General features: G+C 40.0%; 1 protein-coding gene across 1 annotated transcript in view; it reads left to right on the forward strand.

The window, feature by feature from the left end:
• LOC132407471 (protein Niban 2-like) overlaps positions 1–23,819 on the forward strand; it is a 248,893-nt gene that overhangs the window by 168,600 nt on the left and 56,474 nt on the right. Inside the window, exon 5 of the mRNA XM_059994058.1 lies at positions 100–267. Within this exon, the coding sequence (XP_059850041.1) occupies positions 100–267 (168 nt within the window). The remainder of the gene's footprint in view (positions 1–99; positions 268–23,819) is intronic.

The raw sequence follows: 23,819 nt of genomic DNA on the forward strand, positions 1-23,819 counted from the left end.
CATATGACTTCTCAAATTTTTTTTTTTCTTATGGAAGTGTTCATAGCAAAGTGAGTGAGTTGCAATTAAGGTTCTATTTTTTTTTCTTTTCTGTCCTAGAAATCAAAGGAAAAGCAAACAATTCTCCATTTCTGAGATGGCCAACAGAATGCCGCACCATTTTGTGGCATCCATATGGACATCACTACTACTTTTGTGTTGTATCAGAGAAAGAGCAGCAGAAGTGGCATGCTGTTTTTCAGGACTGCGTACGCCATCAAAATAATGGTAATGTACAAGGCATTAGCTTCAATAATTGAGCCCAGTGTATATCTGCACTTTCCAATGGAATTTGCTGGCTTATTATTTCTATTCCAACCTCCAGCCTTAATCCAGAGGCTTTGTTTTCTACATTTCAACGACTCATTCCTTATCAACATAGAACATAGAAATCTACAGCACATTACAGACCCTTCGGCCCACAATGTTGTGCCGACCATACAACCTACTGTAGAATTGCCTAGAATTTCCCTACCACATAGGCCTCTAGTTTTCTAAGCTAGATGTAACCTATCTAAGAGTCTCTTAAAAGACCCTATTGTATCTGTTTCAACAACTTCCGCTGGCAGGGCATTTGACACACGCAGCACTTTTTGTGTAAAAAAAACCTCTGACATCCCCCTTGTGTCTATTTCCAAGCAGTTTAAAACTATGCCCTCTCGTGTTATTCATTGAATAACTTTGGAGACTGGAGCATCACTGACAATTATGCTGTTAGGTTTCTCCTTATAGAAACTAATGGCTTGCAAACCCTGCCAAGCTGACATACATTTGATCATCTCTGTAACTTCACATGGGATTGTCTTTTCACGGTAAACAATGGCCTTCCATATTATCGTACCTGGTCTCATAGGGTTCTAGATGTTGTAGCTATACAAAAATTGATTAGGTCACACTTAGAATATAGTACATAGTTCTTCCACCACACTATAGAAAGGATACTGTAGTGTAATGGTAGAAAGTGAACAGCAGAGATTCACTGGGCTGTTGCCTGAATTGAATGCTTTAGTTACAAGAAGAGGTTTGAAAAACTGTGATTGTTCTCCACAATGCAGGAGGCTGAGGATAATGCTTTGGAAAGGTATTCAGTCCCCACAACTGCTTTCACATTTTACTGTGTCTTTTTCTAATTTTAAAATATATTGTAGGATTCTTTGAGCTAATCAAACATCAGAGGTGCAGAGGGACTTAGGAGTCCTCATGCAAAACTCCCAGAAGGTTAATTTAGAGGTTGAGTCTGCAGCAAAGAAGGCAAGTGTAATATTAGCATTTATTTAAAAGGGAATAGAATATAAAAGCAAGGACATATTGCGGAGGCACATCAGCATCAAGGCTACTCCAGAAGTTGGGAGTACGAGGGAAGAGACACCGACAAGCAGTTAAAGACCTCTCCAGAGCTGCTGAACAGGGTAGTCAATGGCTCTGGATGAAGAGAAGAGATTCCATCTGGGCCCCCATGTGAGTGAATGGTATCTAGGGGGTGAGCCTGGGACGCCGGGATTCACTGCTGAACCCTCTGGAGGTGCTGTGGGCCTGTCAGCGAAACACTGAGGAAAGAGGGCGCCCACTTGATAACCCAGAAGATGCCACCACTCACTTGGCCACCCCGCAGAGTCTAGGCAGCATGTCTCAGAAGTGCAAATGAGAGATATTGACATCTAGTCCTACATAACATACCTAGTCAGGCTGCATTTGGAGTATTGTCAGCAAAAGGATTTGCTGTCACTGGAGAGAGTCCAGAGGAGGTTCACAAGGATGATTTCAGGAAGGAAGGGTTAACATATAAAACATATAAATCTGCACATTCCAGGCCCTTTGGCCCACAATATTATGCTGAACATGTAACCTACTCTAGAAACTGCCTAGAATTCCCCTCTATTTTTCTAAGCTCCATGTACCTATCTAAGACTCTCTTAAAAGACCCTTTTGTATCCCCCTGTACCATCGTCACTGGCAGTGCTTTCCATGCATTCACCACACTCTGTGTGAAAAGCATTCTCCTTGTACCTACTTCGAAGCACTTTTAAATTATGACACTTCATGTTAGCCATTTCAGCCCTGGAAAAAAGCCACTGGCTATCCACACAATCGATGCCTGCCATCTTATACACCTCTATCAGGTCACCTTTCCTTCTCCCTTGCTCCAAGAAGAAAAGACCAAGTTCACTCAAGCTCTTCTCATAAGGTATGCTCCCCATTACAGGCAACATCATTGTAGATCTCCTCTGCGCTCTCTCTATAGTATCCACATCCTTCCTGTAGTGAGGTGACCAGAACGGAACAGTACTCCAAGTGGGGTTGAACACAAGGTCTTATATAGCTGTAACATTACCTCACGGCTCTTGAATTCTGTCCCACAGTTGATGAAGGCCATCACACCATATGCCTTCTTAACAACACTCTCAACCTGCGCAGCAGCTTTGAGTGTCCTGTGGACATGGACCCTAAGATCCTCCACACTGTCAAGAGGCTTACCATTAATATTATATTCTGCCTTCAAATTTGATCTACTGAAATGAACCACTTCACACTTACCTGGGTGGAACTCCACCTGTCACTTCTCAGCACAGTTCTGCATCCTTTCAATCTCCCGCTGTAACCTCTGATAACCCTCCAGACTATCCACAACACCCCGAACTTTTGTAACATCAACAAACTTACTGATCTGCCCTTCTACTTCCTCATCCAGGTCTTTTATAAAAATCGCTAAGAGGAGGGTTCCCAGAATAGATCCCCACAGTACACCACTGGTCACCATCCTCCATGCAGAATACAAACAACCTTCTGCCTTCTGTGGGCAAGCCAATTCTGGATCCACAAAGCAAGATCTCCTTGGATCCCATGCCTCCTTACTTTTTGAATGAGCCTTGCATGGGAACCTTATCAAGTGACTTACTGAAGTCCACTACATTATGTTTGCTGCTTTACCATCAATGTGTTTTGTTACATCCTCGAAGAATTCAATCAGGCTCATAAGACATGGCCTGCCCTTGACAAAGCCATGCTGACTATCCCTAATCAGATTATGTCTCTCTAAATGCTCATAAATCCTGCCTCTCAGGATCTTTTCCAACAAATTGGCTAGCACTGAAGTAAGACCCACTGATCTGTAATTTCCTGTGCTACCACTACTCCCTTTCTTGAACAAGGGAACAACATATGCAACCTTCCAATCTTCTGGTACTTCTCCCATCCCTATTGATGATGCAAAGATCATCACCAGAGGTTCAGCAATCTCCTCCCTTGCTTGCCACGGTAGCCTGGGGTATATCTCGTACAGTCCAGGTGACTTATCTAACTTAATAACTTACGAAAGCTCCAGCACATCCTCTTTTTTAATGTCTATACACTCAAGTGTTTCAGTCCACTATAAGTCATCCCCACAATTGCCAAGGTTCATGTCACTGGTGAATACTGAAGCGAAGTATTCATTAAGTACCTCCACTGCCTCCTCTGACTCCATGCACATGTTTCCACTGTCACTTCTGACTGGTCCTAACATCCTTATAATTTTCTAGAACTCTAACAGTACCTAATATCTTGAACTTTCCGTAAGCTTTTCTTTTCATCGTAAGTAGATTTTCTACATTCTTCGTGCACCATAGTTCTTTTACCTTACCATCCTTTCCCTGCCTCAGTGGAACGTACCTATGCAGAACGCCATGCAAATGTTCCCTGAACATTTTCTGCATTTCCCTGAGAAAATCTGTTTCCAATTTACACTTCCAATTTCCTGCCTGATAGCCTCATAATTCCAACAACAAAACAAACAAAATGCTAGTGGAACACAGCAGGCCAGGCAGCATCTATAGGAGAAGCACTGTCGACATTTCGGGCCGAGACCCTTTGTCAGGACTGACCGAAAGGAAAGATAGTAAGAGATTTGAAAGTAGTGGGGGGAGGGGGAAATGCGAAATGATAGGAGAAGACCGGAGGGGGTGGGATGAAGCTAAGAGCTGGAAAGGTGATTGGTGAAAGTGATACCGAGCTGGAGAAGGGAAAGGATCATGGGACGAGAGGCCTTGGGAGAAAGTGGGGGGGGGGGGGGGGAAGCACCAGAGGGAGATGGAGAACAGGCAAACAACTAAATATGTCAGGGATGGGGTAAGAAGGGGAGGAGGGGCATTAACAGAAGTTAGAGAAGTCAATGTTCATGCCGTCATCTAACTGAGAGATCTGACACTGACCAGGTTCATTTCCCAATACCAGATCAAGTACAGCCTCTTCTCTAGTTGGCTAATCTACATATTGTGTCAGGAAACCTTACTGAACACTCCTAACAAACTCCACTCCTTCTAAACCCCTTGCTCTAAGGAGATGCCAATCAATATTAGGAAAGTTAAAATCTCCCATACAACCACCCCATTATTATTGCACTATTCCAGAATCTGCCTCTCCACCGGCTTCTCAATGTCTCTGTAACTTTTGGGGTGGGGTGGGGGGGTGTCAATAAAAAAACACCCAGTAGAGTTATTGCCCCTTTCCTGTTTCTGATTTCTACCCCCAATGACTCAATAGGCAATCGTCCATGACTTACTCCTTTGCTGCAACCGTGATACTATCCCTGATTAGCAGTGCCACTCCCCCACCTCTTTTGTCTCCCCCCTTGTCCTTTTTGAAACATCTAAAGCCTGGCACATTCAGCAGCCATTCCTGCCCTGAGTCATCCAAATCTCTATAATAGCCACATCATAGTTCATCCACTTTGCTCATGATACTCATTGCATTAAAATAGACACATCTCAAACCATCTGGCTTAGTGCTTTTTTTGCTTTATTATCTGCGTGTCCTTCCTCATAAATTCCCTACAAGCTGTCACTACTTGTGTGCCAACTGCCCTATCCTTTGCCTCTTCACTTCAGTTCCCACCCTCCTGCAAATCACCCTCCTGTAAATCCTCCCCAATTTAGCTAACCTCTGTCCCAGTATATTGGTTCCTTTCCAGTTCAGGTGCACTGTCCCACTTGTACAAGTCACCCTTTACCCAGAAAAGGTTCCAATGACCCAAGAACTTGTAACTCTGCCTTCTGCACCATCTCCTTAGCCACTCATTTATCTGTGCTAATTTCCTGTTCTGACCTTCCCTAGCTTGTGAAATTAAGAGTAATCCGGTGATTACCACTTTGGAGGTCCTGCTCTTCAGCCTCGTTCCTGACTCCCTGAACTTACTATGCAGGACCACTCTTCCTCTCCTATCTAAGTAATTTGTACCAACATGTACCATGACCTCCAGCTGATCCTTCCCTTCAAGAATAATCTGAAACCGCTCAGAGACTTACTGAACCCTACTATCCTGGTGTCTCTTTTGCTGCCACAGAATCTTTCTTTTCTTTTACAATCTTTTTAGTAAATTTCAAATTAATAAACATAACAATATTGATAATGGTACAAAGAGATCGGGATTACATTAATAACGGTTAACATATAAAAACACATATTTCAAGTAACAAATGGAGTTTAACCTCCCAATCTCTTAGTAATTAACCATGAAAAAGATATTTTTAAAGAGAAAAAAACCCTTAAACTAAGAAAACTAAAAAAAAGATTGGGCTGCCATATTTCATCATTTAAAATCAAAATTATAATTTGTCGTTGACTCCGCTCCTCTATACAAGAACAAAAAAAATTACTAAGGAAAAGGATTCAGAAAGGGTCAACTTAAATCATATGAAATTATTGAATAAGTGGCCTCCAAGTTTCTTCAAACTTAACCGAAGGGTCTATAGTACCACTCCTAATTAGTTTCTAATTTAGACATGCTATCGTTTGGGAAAACCATTAAAATGTGGTGGGGGATTGGAATCTTTCCATTTAAATAAAATGGATCTTCTGACTCTTAATGTCACAAAAGCAATTAAACAACAAGCTGATGAGGATAAATGACTAGAGTCTATCACTGGTAGTCCAAAGTTCACAGTAATAGGATGAGGTTGTAAATCAACACGTAGAACTACTGAAATAATATCAAAAATATTTTTCCAATATTTTCCTACAAGAGGACAAGACCAGAACATATGAGTCAAGGAAGCTACTTCAGAATTACATCTATCACAAACAGTATTTATATGATGGTAAAAACGAGCTAACTTATCCTTGGACATATGAGCCCTATGAACCACCTTAAATTGTATCAAAGCATGTCTGGCACATGTTGAAGCAGTATTAACTAGTTTAAGAATTTTCTCCCATTTCTCTGTAGATGAAGATATTTGAAGTTCTCTTTCTCCCTCATTCTTAATTTTATCAGATGTACCTAGATATATTTTCATAATCGGATCATAAATAATTGCTATTAAACTCTTCTGATGGGGTTTAAAGCTAAAAAATTTTCCATAACTTCGATTTGATGTGATATCAGAAAGGTAGGTAAAGTTGCATTCAGAAAGTTTCTAATCTGTAAATATCTGAAAAAGTGTGATCTAAGCAAATTATATTTATTAGACAACTGTTCAAAAGACATAAAACAATCATCCATGAATAAATCATGAAAGCATGTTATTCCTTTTGTTTTCCATAAAACGAAAGCTTGATCAATTCTAGATGGTTGGAAAAAAAGTTAGTTATAAAAGGACTTGACAGGATAAATTTATTCAATCTAAAAACTTTACAAAATTGAAACCATATTCGTATTGTATGTTTAACTATTGGGTTTATCATTTGTTTATTCAATTTAGTAACTGTGAAGGGAAGCGCATCTCCTAAAATAGAAGCTAATGAAAACCCCTGTGCAGACACCTGCATGAAGTTCATCCATCGTGGGGATTGAGTTTCATCTAGCTGTTGTGTCCAAAACGTTAAATATCGAATATTAATTGCCCAATAATAAAATCTAAGATTCGGCGAAACCAAACCACCTTCCTTTTTTTGATTTCTGTAAATATTTCTTACTTAACCTGGGATTTCTATACTGCCATATATATGAAGAAATTTTAGAATCAATAATATCAAAAAAAATTTGGAAATAAAAATTGATACTGTCTGAAATAGATACAGAAATTTGGGTAAAATAAACATCTTAATCGCATTAATTCTATCTATTGAAGATAAGGACATTGGGGACCATTTAGTAAACAGTTGTTTAACATGATCAATTAAAGGTAAAAAAATTAACTTTAAGTAGATCCTTATAGTTCTTAGTAATTTTAACCCCCAAGTAAGTAAAATAATCAATAACCAATCTAAATGGTGATTGTCTATAAATTGGAATTTGCATATTTAATGGGAAAAGCACACTCTTATCAAGATTGAATATATAACCAGAAAAGCTACTAAACTGAGCAAGTAGTGTTATTACTGCAGGAATGGATTTCTCTGGGTTAGAAATATATAATAACAGGTCATCTGCATTTAGTGAGATTTTTGCGTCCCATTCCCATGCATATTGCCGAATACATCAGGTGAATCACGAATAGCAATTGCCAAGGGCTCCAAGGCAATATCAAATAGTAAAGGGCTTAAAGGACAGCCCTATCTGGTACCTCGAAAAAGCCTAAAAAAGGGGATCTCTGATTATTGGTAAATACAGTGGCCAAGGGTGAATGATATAACAATTGAATCCAAGATATAAATTTTGAAATAAAATTAAATTTCTCAAGTATATTAGATAAATATTCCCATTCAAGTCTATCAAATGCCTTCTCGGCGTCAAGCAAAATAACATATTCTGAAGTATTAGATGAAATAGTGTATACAATGTTCATTAGCCTTCTAATGTTAAAATGTGAGAAACGATTTTTAATAAATCCTGTCTGACCCTCAGAAATAATTTGAGGTAATACCTTCTCTAATCCAATTGCTAATATTTTGGAAAAGATTTTAGAATCTACATTCAACAAAGATATAGGCCTGTATGATGCACATTCATCTTTATCTTTTTTAGGAATTAAAAAGACTTTTTTAGGTCTATCTTTTTTAGGAATTATATAGATGCTTCATAAAAGGATTGTGGTAACTTACCTACTACTAAAGCATCTTTAAAAATTCTGCATAACCAGGGAGAGAGTAAAACTAAACTCCCGACTAACATTAAACCGATCCTCTCGGTCTGACCCTTGAGCTCTTCGCTCTTGCCTTAATTTCTCCATGTCCAGGTCATGTTGCCTCTGTTTCTCTTTCTCCTCATATTCCCTCTCCTTCTCAGCTCCCTCCCTCTCTTTTTCAGCTGCTTCCAGCCGTTTTAACTGAATTTCATGCTCCCTTTGTTTCTCAGTTCTTTCCTGCTCTTTTTCTCTCGGCCCTTTCCTTCTCCCTTTCGGCTCTTTCTTTTTCTTTTTCAGCTGCTTCCAGCTGCTTTAATTTAATTTCATGTTCCAACCTTAATTTCTCCAACTCTAACTGAGCCATCCCACTGGCTGGTGCCTTTTCAGGGATATTTTCGAATACCTCAGCAGAAAACGCATTCTTCACAATATAGTACTGAGTTATGGCTCTCCGCACCTCCCGCTTTTTCATCAACAACCTCACCTCTGCGAGGTTTAGTCCTTTCGCAATATTTATCAAGTCCGACTTTGTGGCCGCCTCTAGCGCCTCCAGAGTCGTGTTTTCTATAAATTCATCCACGTCCATCTTTACTGGTTTCCCGTCTGGCTACCCGTGCAACCAGACCCAAGTTTGGACTTACAAGCCCGATTCACTGGCCCTCCAATTTGCTATCAATTCTCGAGACGAGGCCCCAAGTTGTTACGAACCCCATAACTGGGTCATTTACCAGCAAAGATAGAGAGGTCCGTTGAAGTCTGATGGTACTACTTTTAACAGTATTTATTAGTAAAAATACACAAAAATAATGTCAATGCAAACATACAGATAACATACATCGTCAATACTAAAATCTAAAAGTGCGGGCGTAATAATAATAAGAAATAAGCTCTATCATTGTCTAGGGGATAATGTATTGTCGGATGGAAATATAAAAGTCACTCAGTTCATTCAGGCTGCAGCCTTTGGTTGGAGTTGAGAGATTTTTAGAAACTTGCCAGCTTTTCCTTTTTATGATTTCGATCCTTTGAGAGTTCCGTTGGTGTGGCCGGTCCTTTAGCTAAAGCCGTTCTTCCATGGCGAGCCCGCCAATTCCCAGGCAAGGGAAAAGGATGCACGCGAGCCCCCCACCGGCTGTCGCTATTAAACGCTGTCACAGGATTTCTAGCGTTTCTCCTGGTGCATCTAAAGGGGTTCTTCCCCAGACCCGCTTTTATCCTTACTCACGGGGTCTCAGATGTCAATCAGGTTGGGATGATGCAATCCCTCAACCAGCCCACTCTGGTCATCCCCTGAGGGCTTCAATGAATAGTACAGTACTCAATACACAATTCCGTCTCCAAGAGACAATAGCCATTATCAATGGTTCTGTCTTGCTGAGGCCAGGGCACGTTCCAAACCCTGTGTATTCTGGATGTCTCTCTCTCATTTCCTGGGTCCCAGATCTGAATTAATAGCGATCTTGTGATTCTCAAGAAGGAGGGTGGCGACTCTGTACCCTTCGGCCCCTCAGAGTTGCTGCACATTCGTAGCAGAGTAAACCAGTAATTAATAGAAACCTACCATAAGGATCTGAGATTGTGTCATAATGAATGAATGAGATCGAATGGTCCATAAAAATGGAAACTCCTTTCACTTTGGTCGAGGAGTTTGAGTGAAGCTGTTGGCCTTTCCAAAACCTAAAAAAAAAGCTGATTATCCTCCTTCCTCACATGAGTCTCCTGCGCAAAAATAATCTGAGCATTCAATCTATGAAAAACTTTGAAAATCTTCATCCGTTTACTTGGATGATTCAAACCATTTGTGTTCCATGAAACAAAGTTAATATTATCCGTTTTCCTTAAATAAGCCATAAGGTATGTAAAGGGTTAACCAAGTTGCATAGGAAACTCATAAACCAGGAAGAGGAAAAAAGTTTAAAGAAGAACTGCAAGTTACAATAATACAGACATTTTTGTAGTTTCAAGGCAGCCCAAAAGAAAAACACTGAACTAAAAAAAGACCCCTCCCCCTCCCCCAAAGCCATGAAACCTGACCAATAGGCAGCCAGGAGCCTATTTGAGAACTGCCAAACCCCATCTTTCTTGATGGTAAGTCTCCAGATTTTAAAGAGAAAAAACATCACCCATAGCCAAAACAATACGAAAGAATGCCAGTCACAAGCTAAGTAAAAAAAAGCAACCTTTGTAGACCATTTTAGAAAACAAGGTCTTAAGAATTAAATCAGAGTACAATCTTCATATTAAATAATCACTAAGTTAAAATCTTAATAGTTTTCTAAAATTAATAATTAAAAATAAAAAAGTATAGTAATAAATGAAATGGAAGAGAACTTTAATATAGAGCAGACATAAGCCAAAACAAAGTATTTAAAACTTCAGCCCAAGGGCCCGACTCCACGAACTTAAAATGTCCAACTCTATAAGCTGATTATTAACTAATAAACCTGGTGTATACAAACATAAAGAAACGGAAGATTGATTAAACATCTGAGCTGAAGCAGTGTTCTTTGAGAAATTATTTTGTGTCGCCCACTGATTTAAACCATTTAAATGATTTATCAGGTAGGGCCACTTTTAAGTGGGCGGGGTGGAGTAAAGCTGGTTGGAATTTCCTTTGATAAAATTCTGATATCACCTCTTTAAAACGCAATCTTTCTTGCATTACCTCGGGACAATAATCTTCAACCAAACGAAACTCAAGAATTTGATATTTAATAATTCCTTTACGATGAGCAAATCAAATTAAGTGCTCCTTCGTACTCACATAGTGAAATCGGAGAATTACATGCCACGGTTTTAACTCTTTCAGTGGTTTAAATTTTAAAGCTCTATGTGCACGGTCTAATCCGGAGGAGAGGTAAAAACTTCTGACCCAAAAACTTGCATTAAGAATTTAGAGAAAAAAAATCAGTAAAGTCCCCGCTCTCGACATCTTCCTTGAGATCTATTATTCACAAATTCTGTCGGCGACTGTGACTCTCCAAATCGATAATCTTAGATTTATACTGCTTCAATGTACGAGTAGTCGAATTTAATTTCTTTTCAAAAGAATTCATTCTGGAGCCTCTCTGTTCCCTGGTTTCAATAAGCTCAGAGATTTGCCATTGATGTTTTTTGTTCTCTTTTTCAAGTGCTTTCAGTTTATCTTTATTCTCCTTCAACATTACTTCCAATACTGAAAATCTTTTATCAAGTTTTGCATCTAATTTCTCATCCAGTAGTTTAGAAATAGCTTGTAAAGTAAGTTGAGGCTGTGTTACTTGATCTTTTTTCCGGTTTCCATTACTGGTTTCCTTGCCTTCAGCTAATGCCTTTCTTGCTTTGGAAGTCATTCCCGTCGATTAAACTACAGAATTGGAACATGAAAAGATGTTAAAAGACACTTTGATATATATAATAAAAGGGTGATTAGAAAACTGAAAAATGGCTGGAGCAGAGCCAAAATTGTGACCTACGATAGGTCAACCCTCTCAGCAGTATCCAAAAGATATACCTGTTGCTGAGGGAAATGGCCACGGGTACACTGCACTGATTTCTTTCTCCACTTTCCTCTCTTGGTGTCAACCCATCTACTCACTGACTTCTACACTCTGGGTTTAATCACCTGTTCAAAAGTCGTATCTTATCAATTGCTCTGCCTCCCGGATGATCTTTAGTTCACCCAACTGCAGCTCCAGCTCCTTAATGCAATCTTTCATGAGTCAGAGTTGGCTGCACTTCCACAGGTGTAGTCATCAGGGAAACCACCAGGTTTCATGAATTCCCACATCCTACAGGTAGAACCTTCCACTGCCATATCTGCCATCCAGCCTGCACTTTACAATGGGCAACCAAGAACAAATCAGCAATAACGAAAGGAAAAACTAACCCTTCTAACCTGTTTCTATGGCCTCAACCTCTTCTCGTCGAAGCCTGACACTCCTACTCTCACCGCTGGCCTATTCCCAACAATATCCACCCGCCCCCCCCCCCCCCCCCACTGTCTTTTCTGTGGTTGTATTTAATTCACAGTGTTCTGGCTCCTCCAGTGATTGGGCCTCTAGAGTGTTGAATTGCCTGTGAAGTTCTCCTCTTATACAAGCTTCACCGACCTGCGAGTAACCTTGTTGAAGTGTTCTGTTCCCACCACTGATTAGGCCTCCAGAATGTCCGAGTGCCAGTGAGGCTCTGAGGAGCGTTTGGCAGCTTTGGGCCCGTACTTACTGGAATTAAGAAAAATGCAGGGCAATCTCATTGAAACCTACCAAATATTGAAAGAACTAGATGTGAAGAGGATGTTTACTATAGTGGGGATATCCAGAACTAGAGGGTACAGCCTCAAAATTGAAGGGCAACCTTTTAGATCAGAAATAAGGAGGGATGTTGTTAGCCAGAGAGTAGTAAATTTGTGGAATGCTCTGCCACAGACTGTGGTGGAGGCCAAGATTCTGGGTATATTTAAGGCGGAAATTGATAGTTTCCTGATCAGTCAGTGCATTAAAGAATATGGCAAGAAAGCAGATGTATGGGGTTGAGCGGGTTCTGGGATCAGCCATGATGGAATGGTGGAGCAGACTTGATGGGCTGAATGGCCTAATGCTGCTCCTATGTCTTATAATTTACAAAACATACATCATGTCGTATCAAAAGAAAAATTCCAAACTTGTCAACAATTTACTAAAAATTAAGAACCAAAATCATGTGACTGTAAAAATATTCATTGTAATTGCTACTCTATCTTAGTTGTAATACTGTATATTACCTTACCAACTCACCCAGTTGTTGATGTAGAAAATTGGAGAATCGCCTGCTTTCAATGAATTCATTAAGAATAAATACCCCTTCTCACTGTAAGGTCCAACAGTATGGTAGATTTTCAACAGACCAAACCAAAATGAAAACAAGTCTGGGAAATGATATTAGAGAAGCACAAATCTGGGGACCATCTCAAAAGCATTGAACATACCTCAGAGCTCATTGCAGTCCGTTGTGAAATCACAGCCATTCTGCCTTGGTTAGGCAACCCCTCTAAACATGGTCACTGGGGAAGAATGGAACTTCTTAGAAAGGCTACTATGATGCCAACAGTCACTCTGAGTGAGTTGCAGAAGTCAGTAGATGCAACTGGAAATGAAGTTCATGGTTCCACAACCTCTAAGGCCTTGCACAAAAAGAGTATTTATGGAAGAGTTGCAAGGAAGAAGCCTTAGCTAAAAGAAATAAAAAGTAATGTCCTTGCCCTTAAAATCTTTGCAAAGTGTCACTTAAAAAATACTGTAAAGAAGGTTTTTCAAGATGGCGTAGTGAAAGGTCTGCTTTGCTGAGCTCAGCACTGCAACACTGATAATCTCGCATATAAACCTATCGGTTTCAACTTTTTTAAAAAATGCCCGTGTTGGATTTAATAACATGAACATTGATGAGTATTTTTTTTTGAGCTGCTTCAACACCATGCCATCGAAAAGTACTAAAAAGGCAGCCAAGATGGACTGCACAGTGTGCTTGCCCGGGGCTGAGGATCTAGTTGCTGCTAGCTATGCTAACACATTGGACCCTGCTTTTCGTCAAGTAATTCATGAAGTTACAGAGAACATATCCAAAATGATGACAAAAAGCTGGGTCCACTCTCTCTGACACTCCAGAACCACACACAAGAGCTTAAAAATCTTGATAAAAGAACGGCCAAGGGCCAAGTCTCCGCGGTAGAGACTGTAGCTGATCAAGCCCAAAGCAGCATCCAGGCACTTAAAAAGCAAGTTCAAAGCCTGTCTGACCATATCGATGATCTTGAGAACAGAGGTAGGAGAAAGAATATATGGATCATCAGTCTACCTGAAGGTACAGAAGGCAGCCAGCCAGAGAAGTTTTTTGAGGGCTGGTTGCCTAATTTCCTTGATTTGGAAACCAAGGCTGGACACATTAAAGTGGAAAGAGCTCATTGTACGCTGGCTCCAAAACCAGGCCCAGGCCAATGCCCTGGACCTGTCCTCGTGGAGTTCCGTAATTTCAGTGATAAGTAAAGAGTGATGGAGGCTTCAAAACGCCACGGGTCTGCTGCCCAGACTTTAATATATGAGGGATCCAGGCTTATGTATTTTCAAGATTTTTTGGCAGCTGTTATTCGGAAGTGTAAGGAATTCGACCAGGTAAAGAAACAGCTAACAGATTCCAGAATACAGTACTTTATGCTATACCTAGCGGTGCTGAAAATCACCTACAATGGGACCACCATGATATTTGTTTCTCCTGACAAAGCTAAAACTTTTGTGGACACGTTGGGCTAACGAATGTATACAGTATATTATGTAGCCCTAGTTATGGATGATAACATGCTCAATGGTTGCTTTATTTTACCTTTTCATTACTCAACGGCAAGATATCTCATAGGTTGGGTAACGTGTTTGTTTTGATTAATACGGTTTCATTATTTGTTTAAATTAGCGGTGCTGCTCCAGCTTGAAGGAGTTCAAATATGATGGTAACAAATCGGTGGATTGATAAATTATGCTGTTTTCATTTTTGACTATTGGCAGTGGGGCAGAATATGAGGTGCTAGAAGGTTCAGATATCCCCTTTAAGTGTTGGGTAAGTCCTCTTGTTCGGCGCTTTTGGCTCTTTGTTTTTTTGTGTTTTTTTTATTTACTTATTACTGCTCAGCTGATCTTAGATCAGGTTTCTTCTCCTCTGGAGTCAAATGATTGTTATAAAGGGTTATGACCAGTAATATATTAAAATTGTGCACTTGGAACAATAAGGGGAGTCATTCACAGATCAAGAGAAAGAAAATCCTATTAAACCTGAAAAAAGAAAGGGTGGATATAGCCTTATTGCAGGAGACACATTTAAATGATAAAGAACATCTAAAACTGCAACAGAGTGGATTTGATCAAACCTATTTATCATCTTTTAATACCAGGAGTGGGGGGGGGGGGTACTACTACTATTACTACTACGTCGACTCAGGCCTAGGGGGCCCGCATCGGGCACGATGGCGGACTCTCCATTCCTCCCTCTCCCTCATCAGTGTGTTCAGTTCATCTACATTAGCCGCACCGCTATCTTCTAGGAGCATGTTGACCATAGTCTTAGGAGGGCACCCAGGGTTCCTCCTCCCATGTTTGGAGTCCCATGTGATGACTAGGCTGGCAGGTAGCTCCGGGTGGCGTAGACAGTGCTCCACTAGTTGAAGTCTTCTTGCCTTAATTTCAGTAGTGAGCATCAGTAGGTCATCATAGAGCTCAACTTTCGTCATGTGCTGTTTCCAACTCACGTCAAGAGCCATCCAGAGCATTCGTGTATAGCAAGCATCTAGTGACTTTCGCATGGTCTTGGTGAGTGTCCACGTCTCGCATCCTATGTGAGAATGGACTCTATGACTGCTGTGAAACTCCTCTTTTTGAGCCCTCAGGTCAGGTTTGACCTCCAGATTTCCTTCATGTCATTCATAGCCCTCCACGCCACCGCCTTCCATATCTTTATCTTTATGTCCTTTTCCGAACTCATCATTCTTGACCCGAAGTACTTGAAGTCTAAGACTTTCTTAGTGGTATCATTCTTTATGGACTTGAGAGTACCTTCGTTGTAGATGAATGCATTAATTATCTCCTATTCTGCTAGTAAGAAGTGACAAGCTGTGGAACAGCAGCGCCTAGTGGAAGCAAGGCTTGCGGCTGCTGAAAAGGATTATATTAATAAGTCTCCTGCAGCCAAGTTACAGAATATCACAGCCCTATGCTGTACACTAAACTCTTTACTTACACAAGCAGCCAAAAGAAAATTGACATTTGCTAGATTATACATGAGATACAGGAAGCTGTGAGACAGCTCCGAAGTGGAAAGGCCCCTGGTCCCGATGGATTCACCAGTGAATTCTATAAAGAGTTCACAGGGTTATTATCAGAGCCTATGCTAAACATGTTCAATCATGCATTTAATTGTGGTCTCCTCCCATTATTGAGAAGCTAATATCTCCCTGATTCTATAGAAAGGGAAGAGCCCTGAAGATTGTGCCTCCTACAGGCCTATTTCATTGTTAAATGTTGACATTTAAATTTTATCTAAAACCTTAGTGTTGCAATTAGAAACTGTTACCTTTTAACATAAAAGGATCAAACTGGTTTTGTAAAAGGCTGTAGATCATCTAACAATATCAGAAGATTACTTAATGTGATTCAGGCATGTCAGCAACAGGCAGTGGATGGCTTGGTGGTTTCCTTAGATGCAGAAAAGGCCTTTGATAATGTTGAATGGCTGCATCTTTTTTTCCACTTCAGAACAATTTGGTTTGGGCAATAGTTTTATTAAGTGGGTGAAGGTTCTTTACAATGACCCTTTGGCTGCAATTCTCACTAATGGTATAAGGTCGGATAATTTTAGTATTCTGAAGGGTAGCTGGCAGGGCTGCCCTTTAGCACCACTACTTTTCACACTAGTGATCAAGCCATTGGCTCAGGCTATTCGGCGAGACCCCAAAATATCTGCTCCAGACATAGGACTAAAGTCACATAAAATTACATTGTATGCAGATGATGTTCTAATTTTCTTATCAAACCCTGCTATGTCAATGCGTCACCTTATACAATGCATCAATTCATTTTTCAGGTTATAAAATCAGTTTTACTATATCAAAAACTATGCCTCTGGGGAATCTGCAGCAGGTTCCTGACACTCAGGGTGTTTTCCCCTTTAAATGGTCACAGACAGGTTTTGTTTACTTAGGCAGATTTATCACATCTACATTTGATCAATTGTTCAAAGCTAACTTTACACAGTTATTTGACAAAATCAGACAGCGATGGAGCACTCTTTCCTTTTCTTGGCTTGGCCAAATATCATTGCTCAAAATGAACATTCTTCCTCATCTGCTGTACCCAATTCGAATGATCGCAGTCATTTATACCCAACAAATACTTTAAAAAAATAAATGGCTGGTTTGTTTCTTTCATCTGGAACAAAAAAAAGACCCTGTATTAAAATGTCTAAGTTACAGCTTCCCAAGAGTCTAGGGAGACTGGATTTTCCAGACATCAAAAAATATCAATTAAGTTCCTTTTTATCTTAAGTGGTTGACTGGGTTTGCAGGGACTTCTCCTCAATTTGGCTAGACATTGAAGCTTCACAAACAAAATGCCCTCTTATTAATTTGCTTTTCCTCAATAAGATGAAGCTAGTTAAGGAGTATTGTTGCAATACAATAACAATTAATACAGTCGGGGCTTGGAGGGTGATGTGACAAATTGAGGGCAACGCAGCGAAAGTATCACCCTTCACTCCAATACGGTTATTGGAAATATCACCCTTCACTCCAATACAGTTATTGGAAATATCACCCTTCACTCCAATACGGTTATTGGAAATATCACCCTTCATTCCAATACGGTTATTGGAAATATCAGCCTTCAGTCCAGATTTTCAGCCTGGTGTACTGGATTCTGGATTTAAACCGGATTTCTAAGGGTATTTTCCATCTAGGAGGTTTGTTTGATGAAGGAACGATGATGTCTTTTAGTCAAACACTACAGAAATTTAACCTACCCAGCAAGGATCCTTTTCGTTTCTTTCAGATAAGAGATTATATACAGAAAAAAAACCATCGTTGTTAACTGATTTCTATAGTGGTGACATAGAAAAGAGGGCGTATTGTTCTAAGGGTGAAATCTCCATTAGTATATTTTACAGCATCCTGAGGGAATGTTCTCGTGGAGAGGCTGAGCAGCTGGGAAGGGTCTGGGAGGAGAAATTACAGCTGAAACATGGGAAGACATCTGTGATAATGCAAAGAAAGTTTCAATTTGTAATAGAACTAAAGCATTGCAACTCAAAATTCTGCATAGAGCCTATTTGACTCCAGATTGTCTCTCAAAATTTAAGACGGGGGTGTCTTCAATGTGTTCTAAATGTAAAGTAAACTTCCACCCACTGTTTTTGGACGTCCCAAACTTCAGGCATACTGGAGTGACATTTTGGGTGAAATGGAAAAGATCCTGAAGATGGAGCTTGAACTGGACCCAGTGTCTTTTCTCTTAGGTTTACCCAGCAGTCTATTATTAATGCACATCAGAAAAAGCTTTTTAACATCCTGACTTTTTGTGTGAGGAAGAACATTTTACTTTTTTGGATATCCAATAAAGCCCCTGGACTCTTTGGTTGGTGTAAATTAATCATGGAATACATTCCTTTGGACTTTATGATATGTATGGTACACTCAAAAACAAATAGTTTTCATAAAACATGACAACCTTTTCTGCAGTATGTAGGTGTAAACCTGTCTGCTATTCTAATAAGAGCTTTTGTATAGGATTTAATGGCGATGTCCATATTTTGATGGAAGTGTTCTGATAGCTGATATCTGTGAGGGGAATAAATGTAAATGTATCTGGACATTGGAAATTTTGTTATTCTGAGCAAAAAAAAATTTTTTTTAAAGAAATAACTATAAAGATATGGAAGGTCTTGTGGTTATATGTGACTAAAGTAGAACTTTTTGGCCTTAACACTAAGCAGTACTTGTGGAGTAAATCTAATACTACACATCATATAACACCATCCCAACTGTAAAGTGCAGGTAGCATTGTGCTATGGGAGTGCTTTTCAGCAGCAGGGACTGGAAATCTGGTTGGGATTGATGAGAAGATGAATGCTGCTAAATACGGAGAGATCCTGAATAAAATTCTGCTAGACTCCACCAGAAAGCTTAAACTGGGGAGGAAGTTCATCTTTCAGCACAACAACGACCCAAAGCACACTGCCAGAGCAACCATGAGTGGCTTCAAATGAAGATAATTGATTTCCTTGAGTGGCTCAATCAGAATCCTGACCTTAACCTAACCAAACATCTCTGGTAAGACCTCAGAATGGCTGTTCACCGTTGTTCCCCGACTAACCTGGCATAGCTTGAGCAATTTTGCACGGAGGAATGGGCAAGTCTTACTCAATCACATTGTGCAAAGCTAAAAGGGACTTATCCGAAAAGACTACTGGCTGTAACAGCTGCAAGAGGTGGTTTAACTAGATACTGAGCAAAGGGGGTAAATACTTCTGTACTGCTGACATTTCAGTTTTTTAATTTTTCATGCTTTACAATTTTCCCTGTTTTTGGGCTCTACTGTAAAAGAAAAGGAGCATGAGATTCACAAATAAAAATTCTCAGTTAAATTAATCAAAATCACTGGTAGTAAAACTCATTTATATGAACAAAGAGTTGGAGGATGACTATTTCAAGTTAGAGAGTTATAAAATATGAGAGGCAAAGGGTCGACAGCCACAGTCTTTTTCCAAAGTTGGGTGAATTTTAATGTGAATGGCGCAGACTTAAGATGAGTAGATCTGAGAGGCTATGTTTGCCACACAGAATGGTGGCTATATGGAACAAGCTGCCAGAGGAGGTGGTCAATGCAAGTGCAATAAAAATATTTGGACAGGTAAATTAATTGGAAAAGAATAAAAAGCACCAAATGCAGGAAAATGGGATCATTGGCCATATGTGACCAAAGGGCCTGTTTCCAGGTTGTATGACTATATATAAGACCATAAGACGGAGGAGTAGAATAAGGCCATTCATCCCATTGAGTCTGCTCTGCCATTCCTTCTTGGCTGATCCCAAAACCCACTCAACTCCATACACCTGCCTTCTCACCATATCCTTTGATGCCCTGACCGATCAGGAAACTATCAACTTTCACCTTAAATATCCTCACGAACTTGGCCTCCACCACAGCCCGTGGCAGAGCATTCCACAAATTCACTACTCTCTGTATAAAAGTTCCTCCTTATCTCTTCTGTAAAAGGTTGTCCCTCAATTTTGAAGCTCTGCCCTCCCCTTATGCATATCCCCACCATAGGAAACATCCTCTCCATATCCAATCTATCTAGTCCTTTCAACACTGGGTTGAAAATCCACCATGTTCTAGACACCACACTTCCTGCCATGCCCAAAGTATTGTCTGTACTCTTTTCCTACATGCTGTCTGGCCTGCTGAGTCCCTACAGCAATTTTTGTGTGGTGCTCAGATTTCCAACATCTGCAGTTTCTCTCTTGTTCTCAACATTTGTTAGGTTTCAGTGAGATCCTCCTGCATTCTTCTAAATTCCAATGAGTACAGGACTAAAGCTACCAAATGTTCCTCGTATATTAACCCGTTCATTCCTGGAATCATCCTCGTGAACCTTCTCTGGACTCTCTCCAATGACAACACATCCTTTCAGAGATATGGGACCCAAAACTGTTGACAGTACTAAAGTCAAGTCAAGTCAACTTTTATTGTCATTTCGACCATAACTGCTGGTACAGTAAAAATGAGACAACGTGCTCCAAATGCAGCCTGACTAGTGGCTTAAAAGGCCTCTACATTATCTCCTTTTTATACTCTATTCCCCTTGAAATAAGTGCCAACATTGCATTTGCCTTCTTTACCACAGACTCAACCTGTAAATTAACCTTCTGAGGTTCTTGCTTGAGGACTCCTCAGTCCCTCTGCACCTCTGATATTTGAACCTTCTCCCTATTTAGGTAATAATTCGCACTATTGTTCCTTTTACCAAAATGCATTATCATACATTTCCCAACACTGTATTCATTCTGCCACTTTTTTACCCATCCTTCCAGTTTGTCTTAAGTCCATTTACAATTGCATTGCTTCCTTAGCACTATCTATTCCTCCATCTAACTTTGTTTCATCCTCAAACTTTGCCACAATGCCATCAATTCCATTATCCAAATCATTAACAAACAATGTGAAAAGTAGCCATCCCAAGACTGGCCCCTGGGGAGCACCACTAGTTACTGGCAGCCAACCAGAAAAGGTCCCCTGTTTTCCCACTTATTGCCTCCTACGTGTCATCCTTTCCTGTCTCCATGCCAGTATCCTTCCTGTAATACCATAGGATTTTATCTTATTAAGCAGTCTCATGTATGGCACCTTATCAAAGGCCTTCTGAAAATCCATGTAAGTGACATCCACTGCCTCTCCTTTGTCCACCCTGCTCACTACTTCCTGGAAGAGCTCTAACAGATTTGTCAGGCAAGATTAAAAACCATTCCCTTCTTAAAGAGGGGGGTCCTCTGAGACTATACCGGAATTGATTCTTGAAAGGTCTTGTCCATACTGTACCAGCCACCACCACTGGGCTATAAACGTGCAAGAGCAGTGTGCAGTTAACTGCCTTGCTCAACGACAAACATGCTGCCTTGGCTGAGGCTCGAACTAACAACCTTCAGATCGCTAGCCCAAAGCCTTAACCATTTGGCCATATGCAAAAACATGACCAATGACTCTGGGATATAGTCCATGTGGTCCAAGTGACTTATCCACCTTAAGACCTTTGAGTTTGTCTAGCACTTTTCCTTTGTAATAGCAATGGCACTCACTCCTGCTCCCTAACACTCATGGAGCACTGGCACACTTCTAGTGTCTTCCACAGTGAAGACTGAAGCAAGGTACTCATTAAGTTCATCTGCCATTTCTTTGTCCTCCATTATTACTCCACCACAGCACCATTTTCTAGTGGTCCAATATCAACTCTCACCTCCCTTTCACTCTTATATAACTGAAAAAAACTTTTGGTATCCTGCTTTATATAATTGGTTAGTCTGCCTTCATATTTCATCTTTTCCCTTTTTATAGCTTTTTTTAGTTGCCCTTTTTGGGTTTTATAAGCTTCCCAATCATCTAACTTCCCACAAAATGCTGGTTGAACGCTGCAGGCCAGGTAGCATCTATAGGAAGAAGTGCAATTAACGTTTCAGGCCAAGACCCTTCGTCAGGACTCCTAACCCTAACCCTAATGCCAGTCCTGACAAAGGGTCTCGGCCCGAAACATCAACTGTACTTCTTCCTATAGATGCTGCCTGGCCTGCTGCATTCCACCAGTATTTTGTGTGTGTTGCTTGTATTTCCAGCATCTGCAGATTTCCTCGTGTTTGCATCCAACTTCCCACTCACTTTTGCTATCTTATATGCCCTTCCCTTCACTCTTATGCAGTCCTTAACTTCCCTTGTCAGTCATGATTGACTAGCCTTGTTTCATGATCTTGTAGACTTCCAATGGATAAACACACTCCACCAAGTTTTGAATTGAATCTACCAAGTCTTTATAGATCCCATGTGCCTTAATTTCTGCACCAACCTACCATGAGAGACCTTGTCGAAATGCTTTACTAACCTCCACATGTACAGCATTCTCTATCCTACTCTCTTCAGTCAGCTTCAAATGCTGTCTTTGGGTCATTATATTATTACTTCCAAAGTGCTTTAATGTTGTATCTTTTATTATCGATTCCAGCATTTTCTGAACCACCAATCACATTAGTGTTTTTTTTAATATTGTATATCATTCAATATACAAAATTTTGTGTACAGGCTCTCCTATGCCTTGTATCGCTTTATGTATGTACACTCAATCTATGTACAGTATATAAGTTATATTTTTATTGTGTTCATTTTCTTATCGTGCTTTTGTTTGTGCTGCATCAGATCTGGAGTAACAATTATTTCATCCTCCTTTACAAAGTAAATATGCAAAAAAGATAGGTCTGGTCCACAGGTTGAGATTCTAAATTGGAGAAAGGCCAATTTTGATGGTATCAGAAATAATCTGGCAAGTGTGGATTGGGACAGTCTGTTTTCTGGGAAAGGTATACTTGGAGGCCATCAAAAGTGAAAGTTTGAGAGAACAAAGCTTGTATGTGCCTGTCAGAATAAAAGGTGAAGATAACAAGTGTGGGAAACCTTGGTTTACAGGAGATATTGATACCTTGGTTAAGAAGATAGCAGGAGATACATTACAGGTATAGGCAGGTAAGAACAAGTGTAAATAAGAGTACAGAAAAAAATTTACAAGGATGTTGCCAGATCTGGAGGATCTGAATTAGAAGGAAAGGTTGAATAGATGTTTGGACTTTATCCTTAAAACATAGATAATTGAGAGGAGATTTGATGGAGGTATACAAAATTATGAACGGTAGAGACAGGGTAAATGCAAGCAGGCTTGTTCCACTGAGGGTTCATGGGACCACAATCAGAGGTCATGGGCTAAGGGTGAAAGGTAAAAGGTTTAAGGGAAACAGGGAAATTTCTTCACTCAAAGGGTCTTGAGAATTTTGAATGAGCTGCCAGCGCAAGTGGTGCTTGCAAGCTCAATTTCAATGTTTAAAAGAAGTTGGATAGGTACATGGATGGTAAGGGTATGGAGAGCTATGGTCCCGGTGCAGGTCGATGGGAGTGGGCAGTTTAAATGGTTTTGACATGGACAAGATGAGCTAAAGGTCCTGTTTCAGTGCTGTACTGTTCTGATGACTCTATCACTTTACACTTGTGTACTGGGAATGACATTAAACAATCTTGAATATTTCCAAAAACTAGAATTTTGGAGACAGTTCACTATCTACATCAATAGGTCCTTCAAAATTCTGACACACAAATCTTCAGATCATTGAGATTTCTCTATTTTTGGGATCAACTGTAATCTCTACAATGATGTTTCTCTGACTTTACTAATTTGTTTAATTTCCCTGTTGCTCTGGAGCTTGTCTCCCCAGGATTTCCTGTGTCTTTTTTGTAAAGAGGCTCAGCTTTTGTATAATCCTTTGTCATTTCCTTAGTTCTGTAACAAGTTCTCCTATCTCTATTATGCAGGACCCATATAGTTCTTGCTATTTTTTTCATATCCACATTTTTTCTCAGATTTTCTTCTTCCCTTCTTTAACAATTTCACACACTTTTAATTCTCAAACATTCCCTGACCTAAAGTTTACTGTTTTTGTTAATAACTATAGTACAAGTATTTTGAACAAGTATAAAAAATATATTTGTTCATTTATTTATT

This window comes from Hypanus sabinus, chromosome 18 (genome assembly GCF_030144855.1).
Source record: "Hypanus sabinus isolate sHypSab1 chromosome 18, sHypSab1.hap1, whole genome shotgun sequence".
Classification (NCBI taxonomy): domain Eukaryota; kingdom Metazoa; phylum Chordata; class Chondrichthyes; order Myliobatiformes; family Dasyatidae; genus Hypanus; species Hypanus sabinus.